The sequence below is a fragment of the Schistosoma haematobium genome, chromosome 1, assembly GCF_000699445.3.
Source record: "Schistosoma haematobium chromosome 1, whole genome shotgun sequence".
Taxonomy (NCBI): Eukaryota; Metazoa; Platyhelminthes; class Trematoda; order Strigeidida; family Schistosomatidae; genus Schistosoma; species Schistosoma haematobium.
In genome coordinates this window covers 47,632,553-47,658,839 of record NC_067196.1, presented here as the reverse complement: position 1 = coordinate 47,658,839, position 26,287 = coordinate 47,632,553, and the positions used below count along the sequence as shown (strand labels likewise).

The 26,287-nt window shown below is 30.2% G+C and overlaps 1 protein-coding gene across 1 annotated transcript in view; it reads left to right on the top strand.

The window, feature by feature from the left end:
* CA10_1 (Carbonic anhydrase- protein 10) overlaps positions 1-26,287 on the top strand; it is a 57,016-nt gene that overhangs the window by 8,966 nt on the left and 21,763 nt on the right. Inside the window, exons 2-5 of the mRNA XM_051208886.1 lie at positions 15,103-15,269; positions 18,425-18,607; positions 23,033-23,128; positions 23,930-23,996. Of these exons, the coding sequence (XP_051074292.1) occupies positions 15,103-15,269; positions 18,425-18,607; positions 23,033-23,128; positions 23,930-23,996 (513 nt within the window). The remainder of the gene's footprint in view (positions 1-15,102; positions 15,270-18,424; positions 18,608-23,032; positions 23,129-23,929; positions 23,997-26,287) is intronic.

Sequence of the window (26,287 nt, the reverse complement as noted above, 5' to 3'; positions counted from 1 at the left end):
ATAAAGTTTGTTGTTCTAAGAAATACAACAATCAATGTCATCAGTAAATGCCGATTTTCAACTCGTTTGTATGATAATTAGTGTTGTTTAGTAAACTCTTGAGCTGCATTCAGTAATTATATCGTAATTCCAGTCAAAATGAAACGTTACTCACTACTAGTTACATAATAATGTCTATATTTTAACGTTACATTTTATCTGATTTGGATGTCATTAAATCTCCGTTTACCGAAATTCAAAATTATTCTTGTAAGGTTACATATGATATAATGAAGAATTGTATCTTAGATAGATGATCCTGATGAAATCTCTTTTTCTAATCTAGATGGTTTAATCAAGAAGCTTTCGTTGTCTTTTCTGATTATAATATCAGCAGAGATTTCAAATGAATGTAGGTTATTTAAATAGTTCCAACAAAAAGAAAAAAACTCAACTCAAATCATATTTTTTTAATAAACGGAGCAAATAATTTACCATAAAAAGTTTCATATATTTTTCTGATTATATTTTGTTTCATTTATGAATCAATCTAAGTAAAATGAAATACCAACACCTAAAATCCGACATCATTACGCATGCCAAATTTTACTATAATTAAATGAATAACAATTATATTGTTATTTTTTAAGTATTTCGTTCAAACAAACCGAATCAGACATTTTACCCAGTGAATTAAATTTTGGGTTATTTTTTGTTCTAACTTCAGCGCTGTAGTTTGTTACTGTTGTTGCTGTCGTTGTTGTTGTTGTTGTTGAGAGGATGAGTTTATGATAACTGTATCAAGAGTGGTAGACAGAATAAGCAAAACACTTTTGTTGAACAGATTTCAATTTTTTTCATTTTTAATTTTTGACATTTATATTTGAATATCCTGTGACAATAGTAAATTATTGTATTAATGTTAGTCAGATGATGTAATGAAGAGAATCTGTATTATTCGCTGTTAATAGTATTTATTCAACAAACATTTGATATATGTGTTGTTTTATTGTACTTTATGAGCTAAATTATTCAATGTGAGATTTATACTACTGTTATAGACAATCTTATTAGTAGATTATTCAAACTTGGTATTAATGTTATCTACAACTGTAATGAGAGTTAAATCATTGAAATAGTTTGCTTAAAGATTTGAACACCATCAAATTCATCTATGCTATTAAGACTGATATTTAACAAAATCTATTTCATAAATAATTTTACTAAATCATAGTCTATGAATAATGCTTTTACATTGCATTGAAATTCTTTTGACTGAATTTCGAGTTCTCATAGTTACATAGTTTAAAAATGTTCTTGGTAGATACATTCGGTAATATCAGTATAGGGATTTCGGAGATTATTAGGTTTTTGATTGAGATCATGAACCGATTGGTGATATTTATAGATACTTGTACCTTCTTGACTATGGTTGCAGTAGTTCTCCAAGTCTCAGTTCCGTACAGTGGAACTGTATCGACATTCGTATTGAAGATTCTTTTATATTGGTTTAAAGTTGTTTTGAGTTCCATATGTTCTTCAATTGTAGGAATGCGGCCCTTGCTTTGCCAGTCCTCGACTTTACATCTGCATCTGATCCTCCTTCCAGTCAGGCTAACCACGTGTTCTTTATCTGAGTTGTGTTGAATTCCTGTAGAATAAACACTGGAAGGGAATCTAGCGTAGATATTCGTTTAAGGTAAATTAATATCCATACATGTATACGTGGAAAACCAACCGTTATAACAAAATCAAAGTTGGTTTAAAGCTAAACAATGGATATCGTACACGAATTTCAATCTCATGTACCGAAGCAGAAAAGCATATTAATTTTTCTGCACTTCAAATCATTAAAAGTATTGCGAAATAATGCAGATATTATTATAGATAAACTGGATAAAGGATCTGGTGTTGTTATTATGAAAGGTGGTCTAACATCAATCGGTTCATGATCTCAATCAAAACTCAGTAGTTTCCACAACCCATATACTGATAACTATTATGTGCTCACTAGTGACTAGCTTTGTGAGGGAATTCTTGGAGTTCTAGTGAGAAACCGTGATCAGTGGAGCTAATCCTTGTCGGATAGAGACAGGTATCTACCTCAGTACAATGGAAGTTGGTCGCGCGATTTCGTGGATTGGTTGAAGTTAGACATTAACATCATTGGATACCGGCTCAGTGGTCCAGTAGATTAAACGTTCGCGTTCAAGACTGAAGGCCCTGGGTTTGAATCTCGTGAGCGGGATCGTGGATGTGCAATGCTGAGGAGTCCCAAAATAGGACGGAACGGCCGTCCAGTGCTTCCAGGTTTTCAATGGTGGTCTAATGTCAATCGGTTCATGATCTCAATCAAAAACATTCGGTAAAGTTTATTAATCAGATTCTGAGTTTTAAAACTTTTATGAAGCAAACTTTATAGTACGATTCTACTCACCAATGAACCAAATACATTTTTATTATTTTAGATATTATCGCCTCACAAAAGATTTTATCCCAGAACAACATATATTTGAAGTGTATTTACATATATTCATGTACATGATAAGTATTTTCTACTTAAGTGAGTTATTTGTATACACGTTTTGTTACAACTACACGCTAGTATTTCTATCTAATATCATTGGGGTATACAATTTCACACCACTGGATTGATTTTCTTAACCAGTCACACCCTAGTTACTCCATATTAACTTAAGTGATTTCATATCCATCAAGCATTTTATCTGTCTACTTACATGTTTCAACTAAACAACATTTTTAATTATTAAAAAACCTAAATATATGAAGTTAAACACGTTAATGGTTGTTATTCAGTAAGCGGAAGTAATTAAGATATATTAAACTGTTTTGTTATACAATCCATCTCTAAACACTCTAGTCTAATTTTAACTGTTATGTCTAAAACTCTCTTTTAATTAGAAATGAGTCATTTTTGTTGTTACAATTAATATATTCAATGAAACTATATTTTCAGAAATGAGTTTTTGTGGATATTATAGTAATTTTAATAGTTACGTTCATGAGTCAATTAAGGTTAGATCACCATGGAAAAACCGAAAGCACTGGGCGATCGTTTCATCCAATTGTGGGATCCGTCAGCAGTGCGCATCCACGATCTCGCCCGCAGGATTCTAACCCAGGGCTTGTCGATCCTGCGCGCAAACGCTTAACCTCTAGACCACTGAGCCGGCATCCAGTGGTGTTACTGTCTAACTCCAACCGATCAGTAACCCAAAAAGGCTAAGACATTGTTATTTCAAGTCGTTATTAAACCCGTCCAATGAGTAAGTAATTCATTATTAGCTGAAATCATTAACGAGTTTTAATCCATAGAGGAATGATGATTTCAGTAGCCACCTTTTAATAACCGAGTAGAAGATTCGAAAGGAACTTCACTTACTTTACTAGGTGTATAATATCACTGAGTCTCAAAGTTAAATAAATCAATCTGCTTACATTTAATTTTATAAGATATAAGTAAAGCGCTTCGTACTTTGGCTTCTCAATGGAATTTCAATAAAATGAAGCATACATCAAAAGATTTCTCCTGCTCTATACTTTTTCTTTGAAAGATTTAATACAGATTTTTAGAGATTTATGAATGCTCAACTACATACAAAACGTTTCTGGTCTATCTGGCAAGGTAAGCTTAACACAACTATACTTACTTGCTTACCCCTGTGACCCCCAATAGACCATAGATCGCCAACCAGCATTTTCAAACCCACTCTGTCCCAAGCCTTCCTTTCTACTTCAATCCAATCGCTGTTCATTTGTCTCATATTTGTCTCCATTTCGTGATGTAATGTGTTCTTTGGTCTTCCTCTCCTCCTTTGGCCTGCAGGATTCCATGTGAGGGCTTGTCTTGTGACGCAGTTGGGTGCTTTCCTCAATGTGTGTCCTATCTACTTCCAGCGCTTCTTCCTGATTTCTTCCTCCACTGGGATCTGGTTTGTTCTCTCCCACAGTAAGTTGTTGCTAATAGTGTCCGGCCAACGGATCCGAAGTATTTTGCGTAGACAACTGTTAATAAACACCTGTATCTTCTGGAAGATGACTTTCGTAGTTCTCCAGGTTTCCACCCCATACAATAGAACTGTCTTGACATTTGTATTGAAAATCCTGACCTTGGTGTTGGTTGACAGTTGTTTTGAGTTTCAGATGTTGTTCAGTTGTAAATATGCTGTTCTTGCTTTTCCTATCCGCGCCTCCACATCTGCATCAGATCCACCATGTTCATCAGTGATGCTGCCCAGATATGCAAAGGATTTTACATCTTCCAAATCTTCTCCGTCAAGTGTGATTGGATTGGTGCATGTTGTGTTGTGTCGGAGAATCTTGCTTTTCCCTTTGTGTATGTTGAGAGCTATTGCTGCTGAGGCTGCTGCTACATTGGTCGTCTTCTGCTGCATTTGTTGTTGCGTGTGCGATAAAAGAGCCAAATCATCTGCGATGTCTAGATAGTCCAACTGCATCGTAGCTGTTCACTGTACCCCGTGTTTCCCCCCTCAGATGTTGACGCCTTCATAATCCAGTAGATCACCGGAAGAAAGAGAAATCATAATAAGTCATAAAAGAGTATTTAATGATGAAAATAATAACCATATTTTTCACCATATTTTTCAGTACACTTAAGTATAAAAGCATAGTTTTACACTCTATACTATCCCCAACTGTCATAAAGACATTATGGGATAATAAATGGTAACATGTACATTAACATTGAAACAAATAAAGAAATAAATATTTTTAAATCATTCAAACTACCAAAATTAAATCACCCAACATTTATATAATCGATTATCTATATAATTAAATCTATTCGAATTAATGATAGTTTTGAAATTCTGAATCTTTTAGCAGATATTAAGAAAAGTTACGTTAAATCTTAATGACCTAAGTCCAACAACAACAAAACCGGTTTAATTTTGAAAATATACAAAGTTTTGTTTATTTCAAATGTTGTTACTTAAAAGTTAAATTTATTTGTAAATGAGGTTAATGATATTAGTTAACCTTTTATTGTCCTTATCAGATTAAAATTTGTATATTTTCAAAAAAATTCTAATTAACTAAGTCTTGACAACAATAATTTATTCATTAGATATATTGAAAGTTAGTTAAAATCACCATGACTTACATACTCTTATTAATGTAATCTGAACAAGTTGAAATCATTTAGAAACTAAAGAAAAACTAGTTACGATATCTGACTTTAAAAAAAAAATTTTTTTCACTACAGGAAAGGGGTTCGGATCTATTCAGTTGAAATAAAACTTTCCTTTAATCACCATGATACAAAATATGACCTTGAAAATAAATAAAATCAGAAATGAATAATATAAAAGCAACGAATATTACCGAAATTAATTGATGTTTTTAGGAAAAAAGAGGTGTAGTGTCAATTACTATGTTGAGCCCATATAACTTATTCTAGTTTCCGGACAGTTTAATTTATCCATTCGCCTTGAGTTACATTTTGACCATGTTAATTATTCATTTATCAACCTTGACTGTTTATATATGAGCATATGTGTGTACACTTCTTATCATATTCATCACATGTCTTTAACTTATTTTTGTTCAATTATGAATATTGATTCATGCTTGGCTAAATGGAGTTGGACTACATTCCTTCTCCACTGCACATCATTTCGCTTAATTCCCTCTATCGTTTGTCTGAATTAACGATTGTATGAAATATACACATTCGACTTATTTAATTCCATTATTCACCAATGCGAGTTAACTCTATAATTTTATACGAGGATTGATGACATGTATATTTCAATAGCAATCATACGGTCTAACTAGAGTCAGATATTGGGCCACTAAAGAGGGATATGAAAAGATATATCTGACCATTAAATTGAGTTTTAAAACTGTTGTTTATTTCACTATGTTAAAGGTTAGGTAAATTAAAAACTGGCTCTAAATATTTAATGACAAGATAAGATAACCGACTCATTGGGAAATAAAATAATTTTATATACATTTGACTACAGTATGTACATAAACGTGATATACATGTTTAACTTGATATCCGTTCTGATAAATTTGCTTTTAATTTTGAATGTTATGCCAATACCCGATATATATGAATATTGAATCCATGATCAATGTAGTCTTTTGAACATGAACTATGAATACTAATTACAAAATGGAAATTTTTAAAATATACCATATTACATTTGTGATATGATTTAAAGGGATATTGGAAACAATAGATCAATCTATATGAGATGAGACTATAAATTTGAACCATAGTTATTTTTAACTGGTAGTGATAATCTAATTGATACAAATACTATCGTCAATCTTGAGTCCACTTTTAGTTTTTTATTTATTATTATTAGAAGCTTTATTCAACATTATATTTTTGGTACAACACAGAATTCTCAGCATAAAGTATTTCAACAAGTTTCTTTTTCTTATACCTTGATCGATTGTGACGATAAATTTTGAATGATGACCAGTTAGGAGTTCGGTAATCCACATTTGATTCATATTCATTCGTTTCAATGCATATTGCCGGCCACCATGATGTCGCTGATTGTACCTTCTTGTATCCCGTATAGCGAAAGGTTGTAAACTTTCCATAAACGCGCCTGAATAGATTGTGTGCACAACAGACATAATGATGTGCTAAAACAAACAACAAAACAGATAACTTGATGAAATATCTAGATCGGAGGAACAGGTAGCATTATTATTTTCATAATCAACGTTTTGTATGTGAAATGAAACATCTATTACTTAATCCTTCACAATCATTCCATTGGCTACTACAATGTTTTGAAACATTTGTATATAATTAACCTGAAAAGAAATAAATTCTCGATTCATTAAAGCAGTACCAGATGGATTTCTAAATAGTTATGCTATTATTATGTATTTATTTCTAGACCATCCTTCATCCACCCAATACTTGTGAAAAATATAAAAATTATTAATCTCTACTATTATAGAACTTTATTCTTTTCTAGATTGAAATATCACACTATGATCTCAATAGTATCAGTGATAATGTTTTACTTCGATAAATGATAAAAACAATACTGATAACAATAAGATCATTTATAAAATGAAAAATTAAACCATTAAAAATGATTAAGAAATATATTTCTTGTGAAATTTTAATTTCTCCATTGAATTGGATCAGTTACAAAATTTCAAATGTCATTTTAGACAAGAAGATAAATGACAACTTAAAACACAAGAAAATTCCCATAGATTAATTATTGTTCGTGTAATGAGACAAATTCTACATAGATGATGTATTATTATTATTATTATTAATGACTATTCAATATTATATATTTTGGTATAATATAGAATTCTCAGCACAAAGCATTTCAGCGAGTATCTGTTTCTTATTTCTTGATCGATCCTGACGATAAATATTGAGTGATCGCCAGTTAGATATTATCAGTTCAGGAATTGACATCTGAATAATATATATTCTTTCCCATGCATATTCCCAGCTACCACAATATCTCTGATTATACTTTTCTGTAACTTGTATAGCTTATAGGTCGTAAACTTTTCATAAACGCACCTGAATAGATTATGAGACTAATAGGCATAATGATATGTTAAAACAAACAAGAAAACTGATAACTTGTTGAAATACCTAAATGATAGTATGGTGCGTGCTACTTATATTGATATAAGTAGTATATAACGAGAGTCAGGAATGTAATGTCTGGCAGTGGAAGATGGGGAAGATCAAGAAAAAAAGAGCGGGAATAGAAAGCAATCAGCAAGGAAATGCAAGGACAACGAAGTTCGAGACAATTATTAAACATTTTGCAAATTAATAATTATAGTATGGTTTTTCTATTTTACCAAGTAACTCGGTATATATATATATATATATATATATATATTGGATTTTCTAGTTTCAACTTATCAATCGTATATTTAAAACAAATAATGAACATTTTTCAAATAATCCACATTAATTGCATTTCATTAAATGTTAATACAATTAATTAGATAATTGAAATAAAGACATATAAATAGATAAATGAATCTTTTTTTTTCCTTCGATATTTTTTTACTATAAAATTTATGAGAAAAAGAGAGAAAAAGAGAAAAAAAGAAACATATTTCCATCAAATTATATATCTATATATTATGTTGTTATTTTATAGAAAACAATAACAACCAACCAAAAATAGAGAAACAAAAATAGAAAGAAAAATTTTTTATTTAAATTTGTTGTTTTATTTTGAAAAATAAATTTAATTAATTTAAGCGGGACATTCAATTAACATAAATTAAAACAAAAAAAAAGAAAGAAAATCTGAAAATTACAAATTCTAATGAATATATACAAATTATATTTATAATTCATAAGTTATATAGATAGATATCTGTAATATACTTAATGAGATTCTTTTATTCAATTGAAATGGCGTCTAATGAAATTTTTGTTTTGTGTAAAAACAAAATTAAAAGCATTCGAAACATTGTTTATATGTTACTTACTAGAATAATCAAAAGATGATTTTCATTTTGTTTTGTTTATGTAAACTAAATATGTTGTCTTTCTTTCTTTCTTAACATATGAAAAGATGAAATGAAATGATAAACAGAATGGTTGTAATAGATTAATTTAAAAAATAAACATAACAATCGTTAGATATTTTTTAAAGTAATGGAAACTAGGATGTACATTTTGTTCTTTTTGAGACTATTCAAATGTATGTAACTACATTCATTGTTGATGTTCATACCACGCCCTTAAACCAGTACTTTTTGATTCAAACGCTAAATGCGTTATCCATTGCCGAACTTTGTTTAGAATTGTTTATGACTAAATGACAATATTAGAACAATCCAGACGAAATAAACATACACCAAAAGAGATTAATTAATCCAAATCTTTAACATTAACAATGACAGGGTTTAAATAATTCTCAGTAATGAATCCATTTTTGAGTATGTTGTAAAACGAACGACTGACAGATAATTAGGTCAATAAATACAATATTTTTATACCCCCTACTAAACGTTAATGAATTCTACTCAACTCAGGTAGATCATATTTACTTAATAATATTTAGACATCCCAATTATCTTCATAGTTGATATTTGTAGTCGAAACATTTCACAAAAATTTAGTTAGTCTTAGGAATTATCATACTTAAATTCGTCCCAAAGTAAGAAGTCTAGGAGTATTCCTGCAAACAACTATTTATAAAACACTTTCCCTGCCTCCATCCTATCTGCTGAATTCTTTTATTTAGACTGTTTGCTAAAGATTCATTTGGATAATAACTGTATGTTTCTTAAAACTGCTTGGAATTACTATCTTTCAAACTAAAATGTGTTGCTTAAACTTGCTGAGCTATTATCCAACAAGTGAGAAAACTATCAACGTGAGATATGAATCGTTATTTTTTATTTTACACGAGAAATTCACTTAAATTTGTCGACAATTATAAAGAAAATGAAGAGCCTGACTTGTATTCAGCGGTTGATTAAATTACAAAATACCTGACTCAATCAATGAATTGCTGCACTGATTTACACTGGTAAGCGATGAAAAAGTGAACAGATGATAGTAAAATCATGAAATGGCTACATTTTATTTAAAAAGCACTTATAATTGTAGACTTTTTAGATGAATAATATTGCACATTCGAATTCCTGTATCACATACCAATGAGAACTTTCGCTGCCTTAGTACGATAGTACTTAGACGTCTACAATTTTGTATTTTAGTGTACTCAATCGTTTTCATGTATGCACTTATTCACCTTTGTCAGAGTTTAGATATCAAATTTCCTAACATTATTAAACTTTATCTTTTGAAATATCACTTCTACAGATTATAACCTGTAGTAATTTGATAAACTGTTAGAACAAATAAATGTGAACATGGAAATATAATCACAATGTGATGCACTTTCCAAATCTAGCAAATTTATATTGAATATTAGATTGTATTATATATATGTATACGACCCAGACAGTAAACGAGTAGCTCAACACTGGATACTTATTGGAAACATATAAAATTCTTTGAGACTATAATCAGCCTTAACCAATGAACTGTAAGATATTTATTAATTCTTTAGCTTTGCAATACATTAAACACTAAAGAACTGTGAATGAATCTCTATAAAGTATGAAATAACTGTCCAAAATATTAACAACTATAACTAGGTAGCCATTAGTGATCTTGAGTGTTGTTAGAGGTGCGTGAATATCCTAACCAATGGTTGGAGACTCTGAATGACATGGCTCAGAATCGATCACAATGGTGTAGGGGTATACACTCTCTGTCTGCCCTTAAACAATGAGATTAAAATTGCATTATATCTTTCTTTCTTCCCTTACTATATCCTTATATGCAATCTTTCTTTTATATATTACCACCACTAACTTAACCACTCCTATGAATCCGGTGTTCATCTTGCTGTGCTGATGCGGTATGGTAACTTGGACCGATGTATATATGTGCCTGGTCCTACGTTTCAGCTGACTGACTGAGATAACCATCAAACCTTATTATAATTAGCAGAGAAAGTGACTTAAATTACTAGATTAAATCTTACTGGTAAATATTATATCTGTTATATTGACAAAGGATTATTGATAGATTAGTTCAGTTTACTGTATTCACAGTTAAGTAAATGAACAGTCTACACATGTCTTCTATAGTTTACTTGATAATGTATGGTCATTGTATGATTAAAATTGAGTAGATCCAATTTCAGAATATTGATTTTTCAAATCTTTTTGTGATTAAATTCTCTTTCATTTTACAAGCTTCCTGGACATTGTTTGTATTTTATATTTTTTTACTGAATGTTTTTAAGACAAGACAAAAAAGGTTGATGGAATCTATTGCCTAATATGTTTGCATTTCATTTTTACTTTGTTTCGATAAATTCATCCATGTCTAATGTTCAACTGATACATGTATTTCTTATTCCTTACCTTTTATTCTGTCTAACTTTTTTTGTCAACCATATCGGGAACAATACACATTATTTTTTTGGTATGTGTAATTTATTTGTTTGTTTACATATCTATGTATGTGTTCATCTATGTATTTGTGTTAATCAGCTGTAATCCAACCAATCTGCTACAATAAGAAACAGGTATAAAAACAAAAAAGAAAAAAAACGACTTCAAAACTATCTTTTTAGATATAGATCACAATGAAGAAAAAGTGAATTTTAAAAAATACACAGGGAGGTATGTTGTTTGTTGTTGTTGTTGTTGAAAGAACCAAGTACAAACCATGGAGACTATTTTAATATTACGTATGGATATATTTTATCATGATCGAAACCAACAAAAAACCCGTATAAATTAAATTTATGAAAAAAATAACTGATAATTATAGAGTAAAAAATGGGTGTAGATTAATAAAAGAAAAAAATAACCACTCATTACATAGAAACAGAATATACTTCATTATATTATTATATTAAGTAATAAATTTTCATCTTGATACGTTATAATAAGTATCCACCTCTCTTCTACTCACAAATGAAACCAGTTTCACCTTCAAAGGTTCTGTAGCAGTATATAGCAATTTAAATATATATAAATGTAGGTTTAAAGCATTTTTCTAATCACTTATGTACCAAACTATTTCATTCAAAACAGTCAAGGTTTATGGAGACTGGTATTGTATTTTATGAACCTCAACACACTAGCTTCATAATTCCTTGTGACTTACAAAATATATAATTGTTTACATTGGAATAATCTTTCAAGTTAATAATTAACCATTAAATATCAGATTTACAGTTTCTAAATAACTGCTCTTAAGAATCATACAAAAACCTGTCTCAATTTGTTAACAAATAAAAACACATACTACTGTGATTCAGTAAACTATTAATGCCCGCAAATGCTCTGGTACGGCCGAGAGCTCTCCCTCTCAAAATGTTCTCACATGACCACACACATACAACCACTGCCAGTGAAGTCCTACTCACTGCCTTCTCGCGGCGAGGGTGCTGCTTACAAAAGTGAAAGGACGAAAAGCGAATGTCCGGTGCTTTAACCGGGTTGGTGGACACGGCAAGTCCACCTATGGTAGTTGGAAAACCCTCATTCCAAACCAGTCGATCACATGGGTTCCAGTGTCCTGAAGGAACAAATGGCGTATGAACCAATCGTTGGTCACCGGTTACCATAGAACTGCACCTCATGACGTTGCTCCACTGCCTTGTGGATCAGACCTTTATGTCAAAGGCTTTGGGTGTGGCCCCCTAAGAAAACCACTTGCTTCGGTTTAGGCATCCCGAATATATCACAGCGCACACACAAATCAAGTTACTTGTGTGACGCATATGTATTCGGTGCCCCCATGTACCAATATTTATATGTTCAACCCATAGTGCAGTCGAATAATGTACATGTCAGTTGAAATAATTTTAAAATGCATGAAGAAGATTCTGTTTATTAACATTATGACTATTAAATTTCAATTCCAACTTTCATATAACTGCATATATATATATATATATATATATATATATATATATATATACTGAGATTATTTATAAATAGAAATTATGTAAATATTTGTGAAATGAGAAATATGCAAAATGAATATCATATTAATCATTTTAATTAAACTGTAATCAGTTAGTGAAATATTACGATATGTCACAGAGGTAAAATAAATCACAAATAAGACACTATTCATTTTAAAAAACTGTAACGTTAATGGGTATTCTATTTTTAAAAAAAATTAAAAAAACAATTGTATCATAAATATCAACGAATATACAACTGAAGTTTAATGGATCATATAATCCAACCATTATACTTTTTCACTGGTTGAAATCGAGTTAATTGAAGCTAGACCACCATGCAAAACCTGGAAGCACTGGACGGCCGTTTCGTCCTATTGTGGGACTACTCAGCAGTGCACATCCACGATCCCGCCTCGCGAGATTCGAACCCAGGACCTATCAGTCTCGCGCTAGGTGCTTAAAGTGCCACAACACAGTTCATCTATATATTTATGATTTATGAATGATTAATAAACTGTAACATCTCTAACGAGATAAACTTAAAATTATAAAGATTTTGTTCTTATTTCTATGTGTTATAATGTAACTTATGCTTTAAAATTGGTAGTTAGCTTAATCATTAATAAAATCATTATAGTTCTTCTCTATACAGCATACAACTACTTGCTAAACATGTCCATATCATTGTCTTTCACATTTGATAATGTTGATCCTGATCTTAATCAACGAAACAAACTTCTTGTTTATGAGCATAAAGGTGGTCTGTATTTCATGATGACAAGATAATTAATTTTCGTTATTTGTTAGCACTAATTTAAAAAAACTATCAATTGAATACAACTAAGTCTAATAGCTCTATTTATAAGGTTAAAATAAATAGTATTGACTTCGAAGATTTTTGTAAAAATAACTTGAAAACATAAATGAACAAACATTATGATAGTATGGAATTGATATATATATAGTTGAATTCATCAGTCACTTGAAGCTAGACCACCATGCAAAACCTGAAGGCATTGGACGGCCGTTTCATCCTAGTATGGGACTCCTCAGCAGTGCATATCCACGATCCCGCCTCGCGAGATTTGAACTCTATGTTTATTAATTCAATTATTAGAATTACTATGATATCTACAAAACCTCTCTCTGATTATATCTTTACGTGTTAAATTACTATAACTTATTGTTTTGGTTATGTAGTCAACCAGAAACTGTTTTTGGTAGTTACATTGACTACTGAAAATTGATGTGTATTTCTTTGAGTTTTCGCATGAATAAATTTAGATTTTCACTTGTTTATAAGACGTGTTTATAAAGTTCTCAAAGTCCAATTAGCTCTGTTTACGATTTAATTACTTCTATTCACGAAAGCAATGACTTAAATGTAACCTAAAGTTCCTCATCCAGACTTATATAGAAGGAAAAGTTGAAATAGAAATTGTTATGCTTTAACTGATTCCTTATTACGGTTTTGCACTTTAATAATTGTGGTCTTATCCACAATATTCCTATACTTAGAATTATTTACAATTACTAGTCAAAATTGTATTCTCAGATTAGAGAGAACTGATTTATTGTTATGTTTATTCATTGAAACAAACAGATTATATAGTAATAATTTGTTGAAAACTTTCAATGAAAGGTGTAATACTGAAAGAGGTTACCTAGGCACATTAATTATAATTAAAAGAGAATAACGAGAAAAGATATTCAATTCTAAACAATATTCATCCTCAAAATACTATTGTCTACCAAATAAATCATAAAACTGCATATTAACAGTCTAGTTATTGAATGTTTTTCTGAACGAAATGAGGCAACTTAAAAAGATGGAACCCAGTGGAATAAGCCATATTTAGTACACTTATTTGCACACTATGCAGCAAATCATCAAACAGTTCAAAAGCTCTTGATTACTCTTATTTGTCTGTTGCTTAGCGATGAAGTAAACCGTTTAGAAACTTGACAACCATATTTGCAAAGTGTGAGCACTAAGTGAGTCTTTTTAAAAGAAGAGTTGAAATGGTAGACACACAAACGAATGAAAATAGAATCAAGTAATTTGTAACATACTGAGTCTTTGTTTAATAATTTAACATTATAGCTAACGTTCAGTACACATACTCGTGACAGGTCTAATTAAAAACTAGTCTAAAATGAATTAGAAATAATTATTATTAGATGCCACTTACAATTTATGACAAATATTTTATGTGCAATATATGAATGTTCAAGATGACGATTTCATTATATCACCTTGAATAAAAAGTACTAATTATTGGTGCATAGTTACATCCATGTAGACTTAGCTCAGCCAATCACCATTTGCTCAACGGAACTTGGCATTTTGAAGCAGGTTTTGAAGAATTAGTCGCTTATCCGTTGATGATAACTTACTCAACCACTGAATGCATACCAAATATAAGTTAGAAAACAATATAATAGTTAAAGCATAGTATACTTTTAAAAAATAGATCCGGTTTATAATATTTAACTGTATGCTTTAAATGTAAAGAACATTGTGATTTTTCAAAATAACTAAATTAATGTAACCATATTTAACTAAAAGATAAAATATATTTTTTGAATATGTGAATTCTAATTAAAGGTACTGAAATATGGAATGAGGAGCTACTTTTAAAAGAAAACTTCATAAATGGATCACCTAACCTATGTCAAAATGGTAGACATCAATCACCGATTAATATTATGACCAAAAATCTTGTTTATGATCATTCACTATCCGCAATGGAGATAGAAGGATTAGAAAAGCAAGTAAATTAGTTATAATAAAAATTTTCTGATAATTCAGTAACCTTGTTTTATTAACATTTCTGATAAACTGTTTAGTCAGATTAACACTTAAGCTTCACTCTCTCTCTCTACGTCATCAATAATTTAATGAATGGACCCCATTTTCCAACATGATATCACAAGCCAACTTAAAGTTGACGAAGGAAGATAATGAACTGACAAAGATTGACTTTCACTGGATATTATTTAACATGATTTATTTTATCTACTATTTGCTATCATACTAAGAAGTGATTTCGCATGAAAATTTCCTGAACATGAGTATACCATTGGTTTTTAATATGCAGTTCAGTTTCACTCTAGAAATGAGCTGAAAACTAAACTTCTAAAGAACTAACTATCAATGGATAAAACGATTATCTTCACAGTTAACGAGTAACTTCTTGTCATTCATTAAAATGTGAACGAAGTTTAGTGACTAGTTTCATCACCACACAGCAGTTGGACAAATAATTTAAACTAAGACATAAACGGGGATATTTTACTACTAGAATGTCGGGAAAAAAATGATCAAAATAATTAAAGTAAGAATAAAACATACATTAAAACCTCTTTGTTTTCTTCTGGCTAATAAGTTTTGCTACTGTTATAACTTCTATATAGTCGGCAAATTTTGACAAATAGATTATCTGAACAATGTAAAGCATAAAACCAATCTACTAAATATAAATTCACTGAACGGTTTTTAATATCCACATTTCAGTTTGCAATCAAAGAGGGGGTTTGTCGATATCATAGTAATTTAATAGTTAAATTGATTAGTCGATTGAAACTAGATCACAATGGAAAACCTGGAAGCAATGGACGGACGCCTAACCACTAGACCACTGAGCAGGCCGGCATACAACGGTGTAGATGTTTAACTTCAACTAATCCACGAAACTGCGCTACCGTCCACTATTTTCTTCAGTGAGTTACTATCTCACAACAGACCTGGTTGAACTCCACTAGTCACTGCTTCTCAATAGAACTCCAGAAAATACCTCTTGAAGCCAGTCACTAGTGAGCATTAGTTGATGTTAGTTGAGGTTGGACATTAACACCGTTGGATGCCGGCTCAGTGGTCTAAAGGTCAAGCATTTGCGCGCGAGATTGATAGGTTCTTGGTTCGAATCTTATGAAGCGGAGTCTTGGATGCGCACTGCTGTGGTGTCCCATACTAGGACGAAACAACCGTCCAGTGCTTCCATGTTTTCCATGGTGGTCTAGCTCCAATTGACTCATGAATTCAACTATTACATTTAACATTATTTAAAGTAATACAGTGTAACCCAAGTTCCCATAAACTTTTAGTTATTCTATATTCATACGAATATAATTCGTTAATCTAACCAATAGTCATACAAATCGAATCAATCACAAAGATAAAAAAACTAATCGTTTATAATTTTATACTACTAACTAATATGAATACAATAAAACAGACTCGTTGATTCAAACACATATCTACTAAATATTCATTTGTCAAATACAATTTTTTTTACATTATTCTCACAGTTCTTATTTATTCTATTTGTTATTTTCATTTATGACAAGTGTCCACTTACAAAAATTTGTATTCAATGTTACAAATGACAGAATACTCTATTTTCTGTTGTTGTTTTTCTTGAATAAATTCAACATACATAACTCTCTATTCAATAATCCTAATTCAATAAGTGTAATTAGTTATTCTATTCTTTATTCATATCGTATAAATCTACATTTTTATTTATTTATAATGAACTTTTGTTTAAATGACAAATTACATTATTTATCATTCATAAAATAGATAGATAGATGTATGTACTTGTCTAATTTAATTAACCTAAATTATGGGGATAATAAATATATTCTGATTAGATAGTATGTTCATTTCATGGAAAGATAATAGTTGAATACATTTTTTTCTATTATAGAATAAATGAAATGAATGAAAACTGTTTAATTATGATTAGTTTTTTATCAAATTTTCTTTATATAGTTCAATCATTTATGGTGTAATGATATATATTATGATAATACGTTCTGAATCTTATTTGTTGGAGCATGAATGACCTGCAAATTGATTTAGTCCAATGGTTTATGAAACCGGTCATATAAGTCTTTTTTTATGGTTCTTGTACTAACATATTATTTTATTAAATAAGAAAACTTATCCTCTGATATCACTTGTGTTAAAGGATTACATTAATGATTCAGTCTTGTGTGACTATAATTTACGAAGTACCTTTGGACGAATCTAATTTGACCTTAAGAAATATTAGCCAGTCGGAAAACAGTTCGTATAGAGTAAAAATATACACTTGTTTTACATGGTTCAAAAACTTGTCAGGGTTAGAAAGAGGTTCAGAGGTTTTAAAATCCTAACGAATGCAGTAGAGAGAATCATTCATATGGTTCCATAATAGTCGGCCTCCGGAGCCATGATAAGGTCGCAAAAACTCATTCAGCTTCGACCACATGGCTTCAGTATTGTTTGTGTGCACTGCGGTTGTTGGTTCCACAAAATGCCACCTGTGGATAACGGCGTGATACACATAAACAATAACATCACGGTAATCTGCACAAGGGCCACAAGTAATTTGATTACCACAATCACAAATAAAGGAAATTCTTAGTAGTCCCATTTATTATAGTCGCTCAATTATCACATTTTTCTAAAATCCGCTGTGAGCCGATCGTACGTGAGTATCAGGTTCTGAAATTGGTGCCGTGATCTTGAAATACCTGAAACTCCTCGGACTGACTCGTCCATAAATTATAGTCTCGCCGAACAATCCTCAAATATCTTTCCGTTAAAAATCATGAAAGTTAATCTATAAGATGATATAAATTGCAAACGAGATTCAGCTAGACAACCATTAAAAATTAAAGTCTTTACACAACTCTCTTTTCAACACAACCGATACTACAAATCACGAATATCTTCAATTAATTTGTTGTGAATGTGTTTATGAAATTAGTTATCATTAAGAAAAATTTTGATATGACTTTGATAGATAACAGATAACTGAATTTATGTTACTATAAAAAGAAATTAATCAAATTCCAAAGATCTACTCTGGATACTCTTGTTGATAAGTGTTATATTTTAATTAGTACATTGTTTTTAATATATTTATTTTGTTTATAAGCTTGAACTAATAGTTGAAAATTGTGGATACGATATACGTATAAGTTTAACTAATGAATTTGTACAATTAAATGGTGGTCCATCCTCATATGCTTATCGAATTTCTTTTATGCAAATTAAATTTGGATCAGCATCAACTCAAGGATCAGAGCATACAATAGATGGTAAAGCATTTCCAGGTGAAGTAAGTAAGACTATTTCTATTTATAAGTAGTGAATTATTCTAGTTATAAAGTTATTTTCCTTAATAAAATATTTATTCAATCTGTTTAATTAGTTTACTTTAAGGATCGATTACAACTATACATCTATGTGTTTTTTTTCTTCATTATATAACCTGCTTTACATTTAAAGACTCATGTTTTATACCACAATATTTTATTTAATTGTAAATGCTTCCTTTCCATTATGTTTAAGTCAAGTATAGTTTATTTATAAATGATTGGCATTAACGCCAAACTTAATTAGATTTAAAGTAATCAATACTCACTGTAATTCATTTCCATAGAAAAAACCTCTGTCTCTCCATGTTAAGTTTGACTATGAAACTAACTATGAAACATAATCATATAATCATTTATATGGAAACTATAATACACTGAGAACCTGTGGATAGTGTAAACAATTGTTTACAAACTGTAAAACTTACATTGTAATGCATTATATGCTTTATAAACACGAGGATTTATACTGTTCAATCACAAATTTGATAAATAAATTTTTGTTTGTATATTTAAGAATCTATGTATTTTCTAGCAGAGTATAACTCAATACACACCACACAATATCGCGATTATCTTTCTGTATTGAAAATGATTTTCATCCCTCACAGTCATACTTATATAGATGCTTAGACTATTATAACATTACTATTAGTGTGTGGATTGTTTGTAATAATGAAACAATTTGTAACATCTCAATAAGTAGAAAATTGGATTACTGATATCAGTTTTCTTAATAACAGGCTTATCCATAAAACGTAGAAGTACATTCTACAGAGCGTTTTGAACCTGAGTATTCATTTATCACTACTCATTGTTAAGATCTGAATGTAAGTCCTGTGGGTTTTCTTTCTGGTATTACAACTTGTATCATCCAGTCCTTAAACTATTGGCATTGATAACTGATGTCTAAAATACTTGTCAGAAACTTGTCATTATATCTGATCATACTAATTTTCAATTCACAATGAATATTCAAATTGTCTGCTTTCATCTACTCCGTATACATAAAACAAAAATAAATTTTATAAACAAAAGTTGCTTTTCAAAATACTTTAGGACAAGTTTAATTTACAATCATTAAAGTGGCGTTTTTTAGGGAGTTAGTCTTCTACTGGATGGGGTCGTCAACTCCATGCCCAACCCTCTTCTTTTATCAGAGTTTGAGACCGGAAGTAGCCCCAGAGGGGCTCCAGGCGGAACAAACTAAACTCATAGATACCTGAATCATTCACTTTAAGAAAGAGTTTCTTGCAAATATCACCATTACTGTAATTAGAATTTGAGTCGAATGAATCAAAAAAATATACAATAAAACTTTCAGACAAATCATTCATACATTCAAATTAACTTCACGAAAAAAGTAATGACTTGTTTCTTAAAACAAACTTTAATTTGAGCCTTTAACAATTAAGTATTGTCGAAATTTTTTTTTCCTTTTTAAGCTTTCAGAAATACGATAAATGTTTACTTCGGATTGTATGTTTACTAAAATTAAATAAGTGACTTAGAAATAAAACTAATTAAATATCAACTATTGAATTACTAGTTTGAATTCCATTTTAACTTAATTCGATTTTCATAAATATCCTTCATTCATAAAGTATTACTTAAAGCTTGATTTTTAAACCTGTGGTTAGTTACTGAATTTACTAATATTTACACCAGCTGATCACTGATTAATAACCATGGTATTGATTAAATTATATTGATTAGTTTGCTATATGGTCACTAGTCTAAGCACTGCTGAGGAGTCTGACAACGGGACGAAACGGCCGTCCAGTGCTTCTAGGTTTTCAGTGGTGGTTTAATATCAATCGGTTCATGATCTCAATCAAAAACTTAGTAATCTCCACATCCCCTATATTACAAATATAAATGTTTTATTAAGAGTTTAAATTAAGTTAAACTATATCGAAAGTTATCGATGAGTTGAACTGTTATGTCTAGAGGTTAGATCATTGATATACCGTGTACAACTTGAGCACTCAAACAATAGAATCCTCTTATTCGCAAATGAAAAGACAGAAGAAGAGTGAGAAGGAATGCTGTTCTAAACCGTATCAAATATGTTACAAAACTCTCAAGTATTTACATATTTTAGTAAAAGTGAAGGGAATTTATCGGAAAGAATATTTTCCGTTCAAATATTAGTCTTTTAATATGATGGGGATCTTTAAACGATTAAAAGTGAAATCATCATTATAGTCCTCCAACCCTCATCCAGTGGTCTTTGGCATTTGTCCAATAGGAAAGCTACACGTTGAGATCCTGGATAGTTCTTCCAAACGATGATTAGATGAAATGTACTTGTTCCTTTCTGAGCTTCTTAGAGTTTCCTCAAATTCACACTTGGGCCGTCCTCATATAAACTTTATTCTTGAAAAAAAAACTTATTAAATAGTTTCCAATAAAACTATTATTCTTTTGTGAGGTAGTAACTCACTGACGACAATGGTGGATGTGTTACTCAGTTTCGTGGATTAGTTAAATTTAGACACTCACACCGTTTGATGCCGGCTCAGTGGTCTAGTTTCTTAAACGCCTGGCGCGAGACTAATAGGTCCTGGGTTCGAATCCCGAGAGGCGGAGTCGTGGATGTGCACTGCTGAAAAGTCCCACAATAGGACGAAACGGCCATCCAATGCTTTCAGGTTTTCCATGGTGGTCTAGCTTCAATTGACTCATGATCTCAACTATTGAAATTACTACAATCTCCACAAAACCCCTTCTGATATTAATTCATCTACTCTTTATTTTGATAACGGAAATGAATAATAAATATTTTGTAATTATATGACAATAATTATTCAACTTATTACTATTATTATTAAAATAAACCCTTATCCTCTTCTTCTCTCTATTTAACCAATATGATTATTGCCAATACTACTATTATATAACTATTGTTATTTCAAATAAATTATACTTTATCAGTTTTTACTTGTCTATGACAACAACAGCACCACCACCACCGAAAAGGACAAACATTTCACTTTATTTTATCCTCAAATAAAATTAAATTAAAATTTTGATTTGTTTTGTTTATTTTTTTTTAAAAATACAAAAAAAACAAAGATGTACTTCTATGGGAAATGAAAATTGAAAAATATTTAATGAATAATTTTCTGTGAATTTTTCACTTGATATCCAGAAATGAATAAAAAAGAGAAGTAAAACAACCGACAGACCAGAAAATACTGAATTTATTCTTAGTATTGAAGCATTGAATGATATAAAATAGGTGTACTAATTATGTGTCCATATGTAGATATGTAAATGAATAAATGAACAAGAAGAGAAAATTAAAATAAAATTCAATTTAATTGATCGTTATGTAAAAAAATTATTTAGTGAATACACGAAATTGTACAAACATCTTGTATTGTCTTTGATGGATGACTGTCTCACATCGGACACAGATTAGCTCCATTCATCATGGCTTCTTACTTGAACTGCGAGAATTACCTCTTGAAGATAGTCTATAGTGAGCATATGATAATTTTCAGTATAGAGTTGTGAAGATTGTTGAGGTTTTGATTGAGATCATACATCGATCAGTGGTAGACCACCTTTCAAAACCTGGAAGCAATGAACAGTCGTTTCGTCCTAGAATGGGACTCATCAGCAGTAGTCTAACAGTGATAGATCTCAATCAGAAACTCAACGATTTCTACAACCCAACACTGATATTTAGTGATTAATTTACAGTGTTCTTATTTGAAGAAAAATTAAATGATATATGAAACAGTGACTCAGTGGTTAAACATCTAAAACTAATCTACTGCAATGTAAGCTTGAATCCTGCCTCAACTGTTTTCATTTCGACCTATCATATTGCTACAATAGTCTCCACAAATAATAACCAAAACATGCTGACTTTTAGATAATGTCTATTACATTAAATTAACATAGTGTATGTTAATAATTATGTATGTATAATAGAAATGAGAAATTTCAATCTATTTGGGATACTTCATCAATCGATCTTGTAAATAATATGTACCCAGTTATATATATATATATATATATAATCACTTCAAATGATTTGCAATAATAACAGATAACAATCTGAAGATATCAAATTTGATAAAAATAACTAAAAGTTTAAATTCACTTGGTGTTGTTTGCTTGTATCTTCCCATGAAGACTCAGTAGCTAAGTGAATAACGCGATGACGTTTGAAGCGAATGATACTGGGTTCGAGTCCTAGAGTGAACAACTCTGAGATGCAGGTACATCCAGCTGACGAGTCCCAAATAGGACAAAATACGTGTCCTGGATTCTACTGCTAGCCAATATCCATCCTTTTTAACAAAATGTTTATTTTAGTTTATTTCTGTTGATAATTTAATCTTTTATTATTTTTATTGTCAATTGTTTCACAGTTGCAGATTTATTCATTCAACAATGAATTATACAATAATTTATCTGAGGCATTTTATCGTCCGAATGGTATACTTGCTATCAGTGTTTTCTTTAAAGTAAGTTTTGTAAATGAATACAATGGTTATAGTTTGAAGGTATACATATATATTTCAAACGTCAATCTAATATCCTTCTATCACCAGATATATATTTGTATGAATAATAGATAATGTGAATAAGAGGTAACTGGGTCAGTAAAGCATTTAATAAGTAAGAAATTTTACTTATAAATTCTGTTTACTCAATTAGATTGACAAAGGAAATTTATCAAGAAAAATTGTCAAAAATGATGGTGTAGTGGTCTCTTGGTTGTCCTGAAATTAATTCATTTTAGTAGCTTGTTCATTTGGAAGAAAAAGACTTTTAACATTTTTTCTGTTGACAATATTCATTTTGTACACCCACTAGTTTCCATCTGTAACGTAATTTTAATTTCTAGGCACTTGTAATAGAATTTATTTATTCTGGCTATAGAAAGCAATCTCAACAATAAATAACTTATTTCTAATTATCCTCTAACAGTAATACTGCATGATCTTGAACTATAACATCCAGTTTGATATACTGAATTACCATTCCGTAATTTTTAAACGAGATGAAGCTCAGTAAAATTTCAGAGTTGAAGTATTCTCAGTGTGCTACTGTCTCCAATCCCTCCTAAACGATTATAACTTTGTGATCCAAACTAGTCAACTTCAGGAGGTTTCAATGATAATATTTTTATCCGAGTGTATTAACTTGATAAAATTGCCCAGCTTATCACTCATAATAACTTTAGAAACTATTTTCCAAATCAATTTTACTGAAGGCTTAGACATTAGTAGGCTTTAATAAACAATATCTTTTCTACTTTACAGATTGGAAATGCAACGAATAAGGACCTTTTAGGAGTTGTAGCTGCAGCCGAACAAACAATATTTAAAGGTAAATATTTATCTCTATTAAATTATGGTCATTATATATTATTCATCAACGGAATAATTTTTATTTGAATAACCATTTCTGAGATAGTAAGATTTCATCAGTTTAGATCTTGTAAACTATTTGGTATATTTTGATAAACTCATTACTGATATTTAAATATATCATAGGAAGTTTTACAATACACGTGAGGGAAAATTTCCAAACAGTGGCTTTATTATTATATCGGTACCTTTTACATCAATGTATTGAGCACTTTTATCAATCAAGCAACTAGTCATTGTAAAAAGAATGAATTGCTTCAAAACAAGATGCTTTCTGCTTTCGCCCAGTTGAATCACTTCATCAGTGCAATACAAGCTCAGAGGTGCAAACACTCTATATCTATTTACTTGGTAAAAGTAATGGTTTGTAACTTTTTGTTGTTAGCATTCAGGACTGCAAATGATCAGTCTCTATTGCCATATATGCGTCCTTAATTGATCCTCTCGATATTATCTTACGCCCTAGTAAAGGGAATTGTGAATAGTAGTGAATTCCAAGGAACACACTTTATCCGATTTGGGACTCATAATTTTAACATTCCTGTGTCATTGTCGTAATGTTCTCAGTTAGTTTGGACTTTTAGTTTGATACCCAAGTTTTTATAAGTTGCAAAAACACACCCTTTATTTAAACACTTGGATGTTTCCAATCTGATGAATTCAATAATGAGTTCAAAGTATTCCGGTACAGTTAGATATATGTCTTGAATAATGTGACTAAAGATAAACATCAAAAGACATGTTTAACATTTAGAGTATAAATTCTCATAATTTGTAAATTAAATTTTATTTGAAATTTAATTATAACTCTCGATGTTGAATCTCAAACCTGCTTGGTTCATTTGTACTTTTTGTTATCGAGGGACATTTAGCGCAGATTTTAAAAATCGAAATATTAAATTAATTAATTGTTGACTAACTTTGGTATCCATTTCTTTTTCTACTATGTAAACCTAATAACCATTATATTCATATTGGTAATAAAATTATCCACTTTGACAACTGAACTAAGTAATGTCTTAACTTAAACAGAAATTCTTTATACACCTTTTGAGAATTCGATAGATTTTTGAAAAAATATAATGTTCATACTGAAACATAAACTACTCATAAATCAGGATTTCTGTTGGATATGCCGAGTCCCTATAAATCTCTTGATAAACGTCTTAATTTTGTAATTTTATTTTGGAAATCTAAATTTCTCGTTTCCGCACTGAAAGCGCTAATTTTTATTTTCAGATTATATTTCCCACTTAGAAAGATCTTAAATATCATTGGTTCATTGCCTCTTTCAATACGCCAATTTGTAAAGTTTCCCAGGAACCTTTTTATGCCATATATATGCTTGAGTTTCGTGCTTGGTTCGTTCGTGCTCCTGGCTGCTTGTAGAATATACTTTTACCTAAGTTACGAATCTGATCTTCTCCTTCTAGTTAACAGTACTAGAGAGAAATGAACTAGTTTAGCTAATCCTGTTATTGTGTTATAGACCTTCGTTCCATTTGTCGTTTTTAAGTAATATCATGATCTCTTCAAACATTACAATTTCACCAAAGATCCTACAGATAAAATATTTGATAATAACAGCTCAAGTATTTCTTTTCTAATAAAATTTAGCTTTTTATTTCTTTATTGTAAACTTTTTCACAGGAAACAACAGTCAATAATTTTTATCAGTTACTATTCATTTATGAAATTTAATAAATCAGGTCAAAAATGTAAATAAAATTATCACAAATATTCTGAACTATAATTACCTTATATTTAATGATCATAAATTGTATACAACTAAATAGTTTACCTACAGAAAACAAGTAATTCAGTTCAGTAAACTAATAAATAAATGTAAAGTATCTTTCTTGATTAAAATATGCTTTTGAAGTTTCCTTTTGAATGTTGGCATTCACTTTGCTTGTTTTGTTTTTTCAAATGATGTTAATAGCTTTTATAATGCATGAGTAGACACGGTTAACCTTCTTTCATTTATTACACAGGTGATTGATTTAATAAGAGAAGTTCATTATAACGATAAACTGATAAAGTTTAATTCAAAAAAATATCTTGAAGATAATTTTCATGTGTAGTAACAGACTAACTATGTAGTTCTTTGATGATCCTAATTTTTTAAAACATTCATTTATTGTGTTGACAAGAAACTAACTATAATTATTCACTGAAAACTCATTAGGATTTTATTTATACTGTACACTTTAGCCATCACTTTTTTAAAAAAAACAATAGTTTGATTCC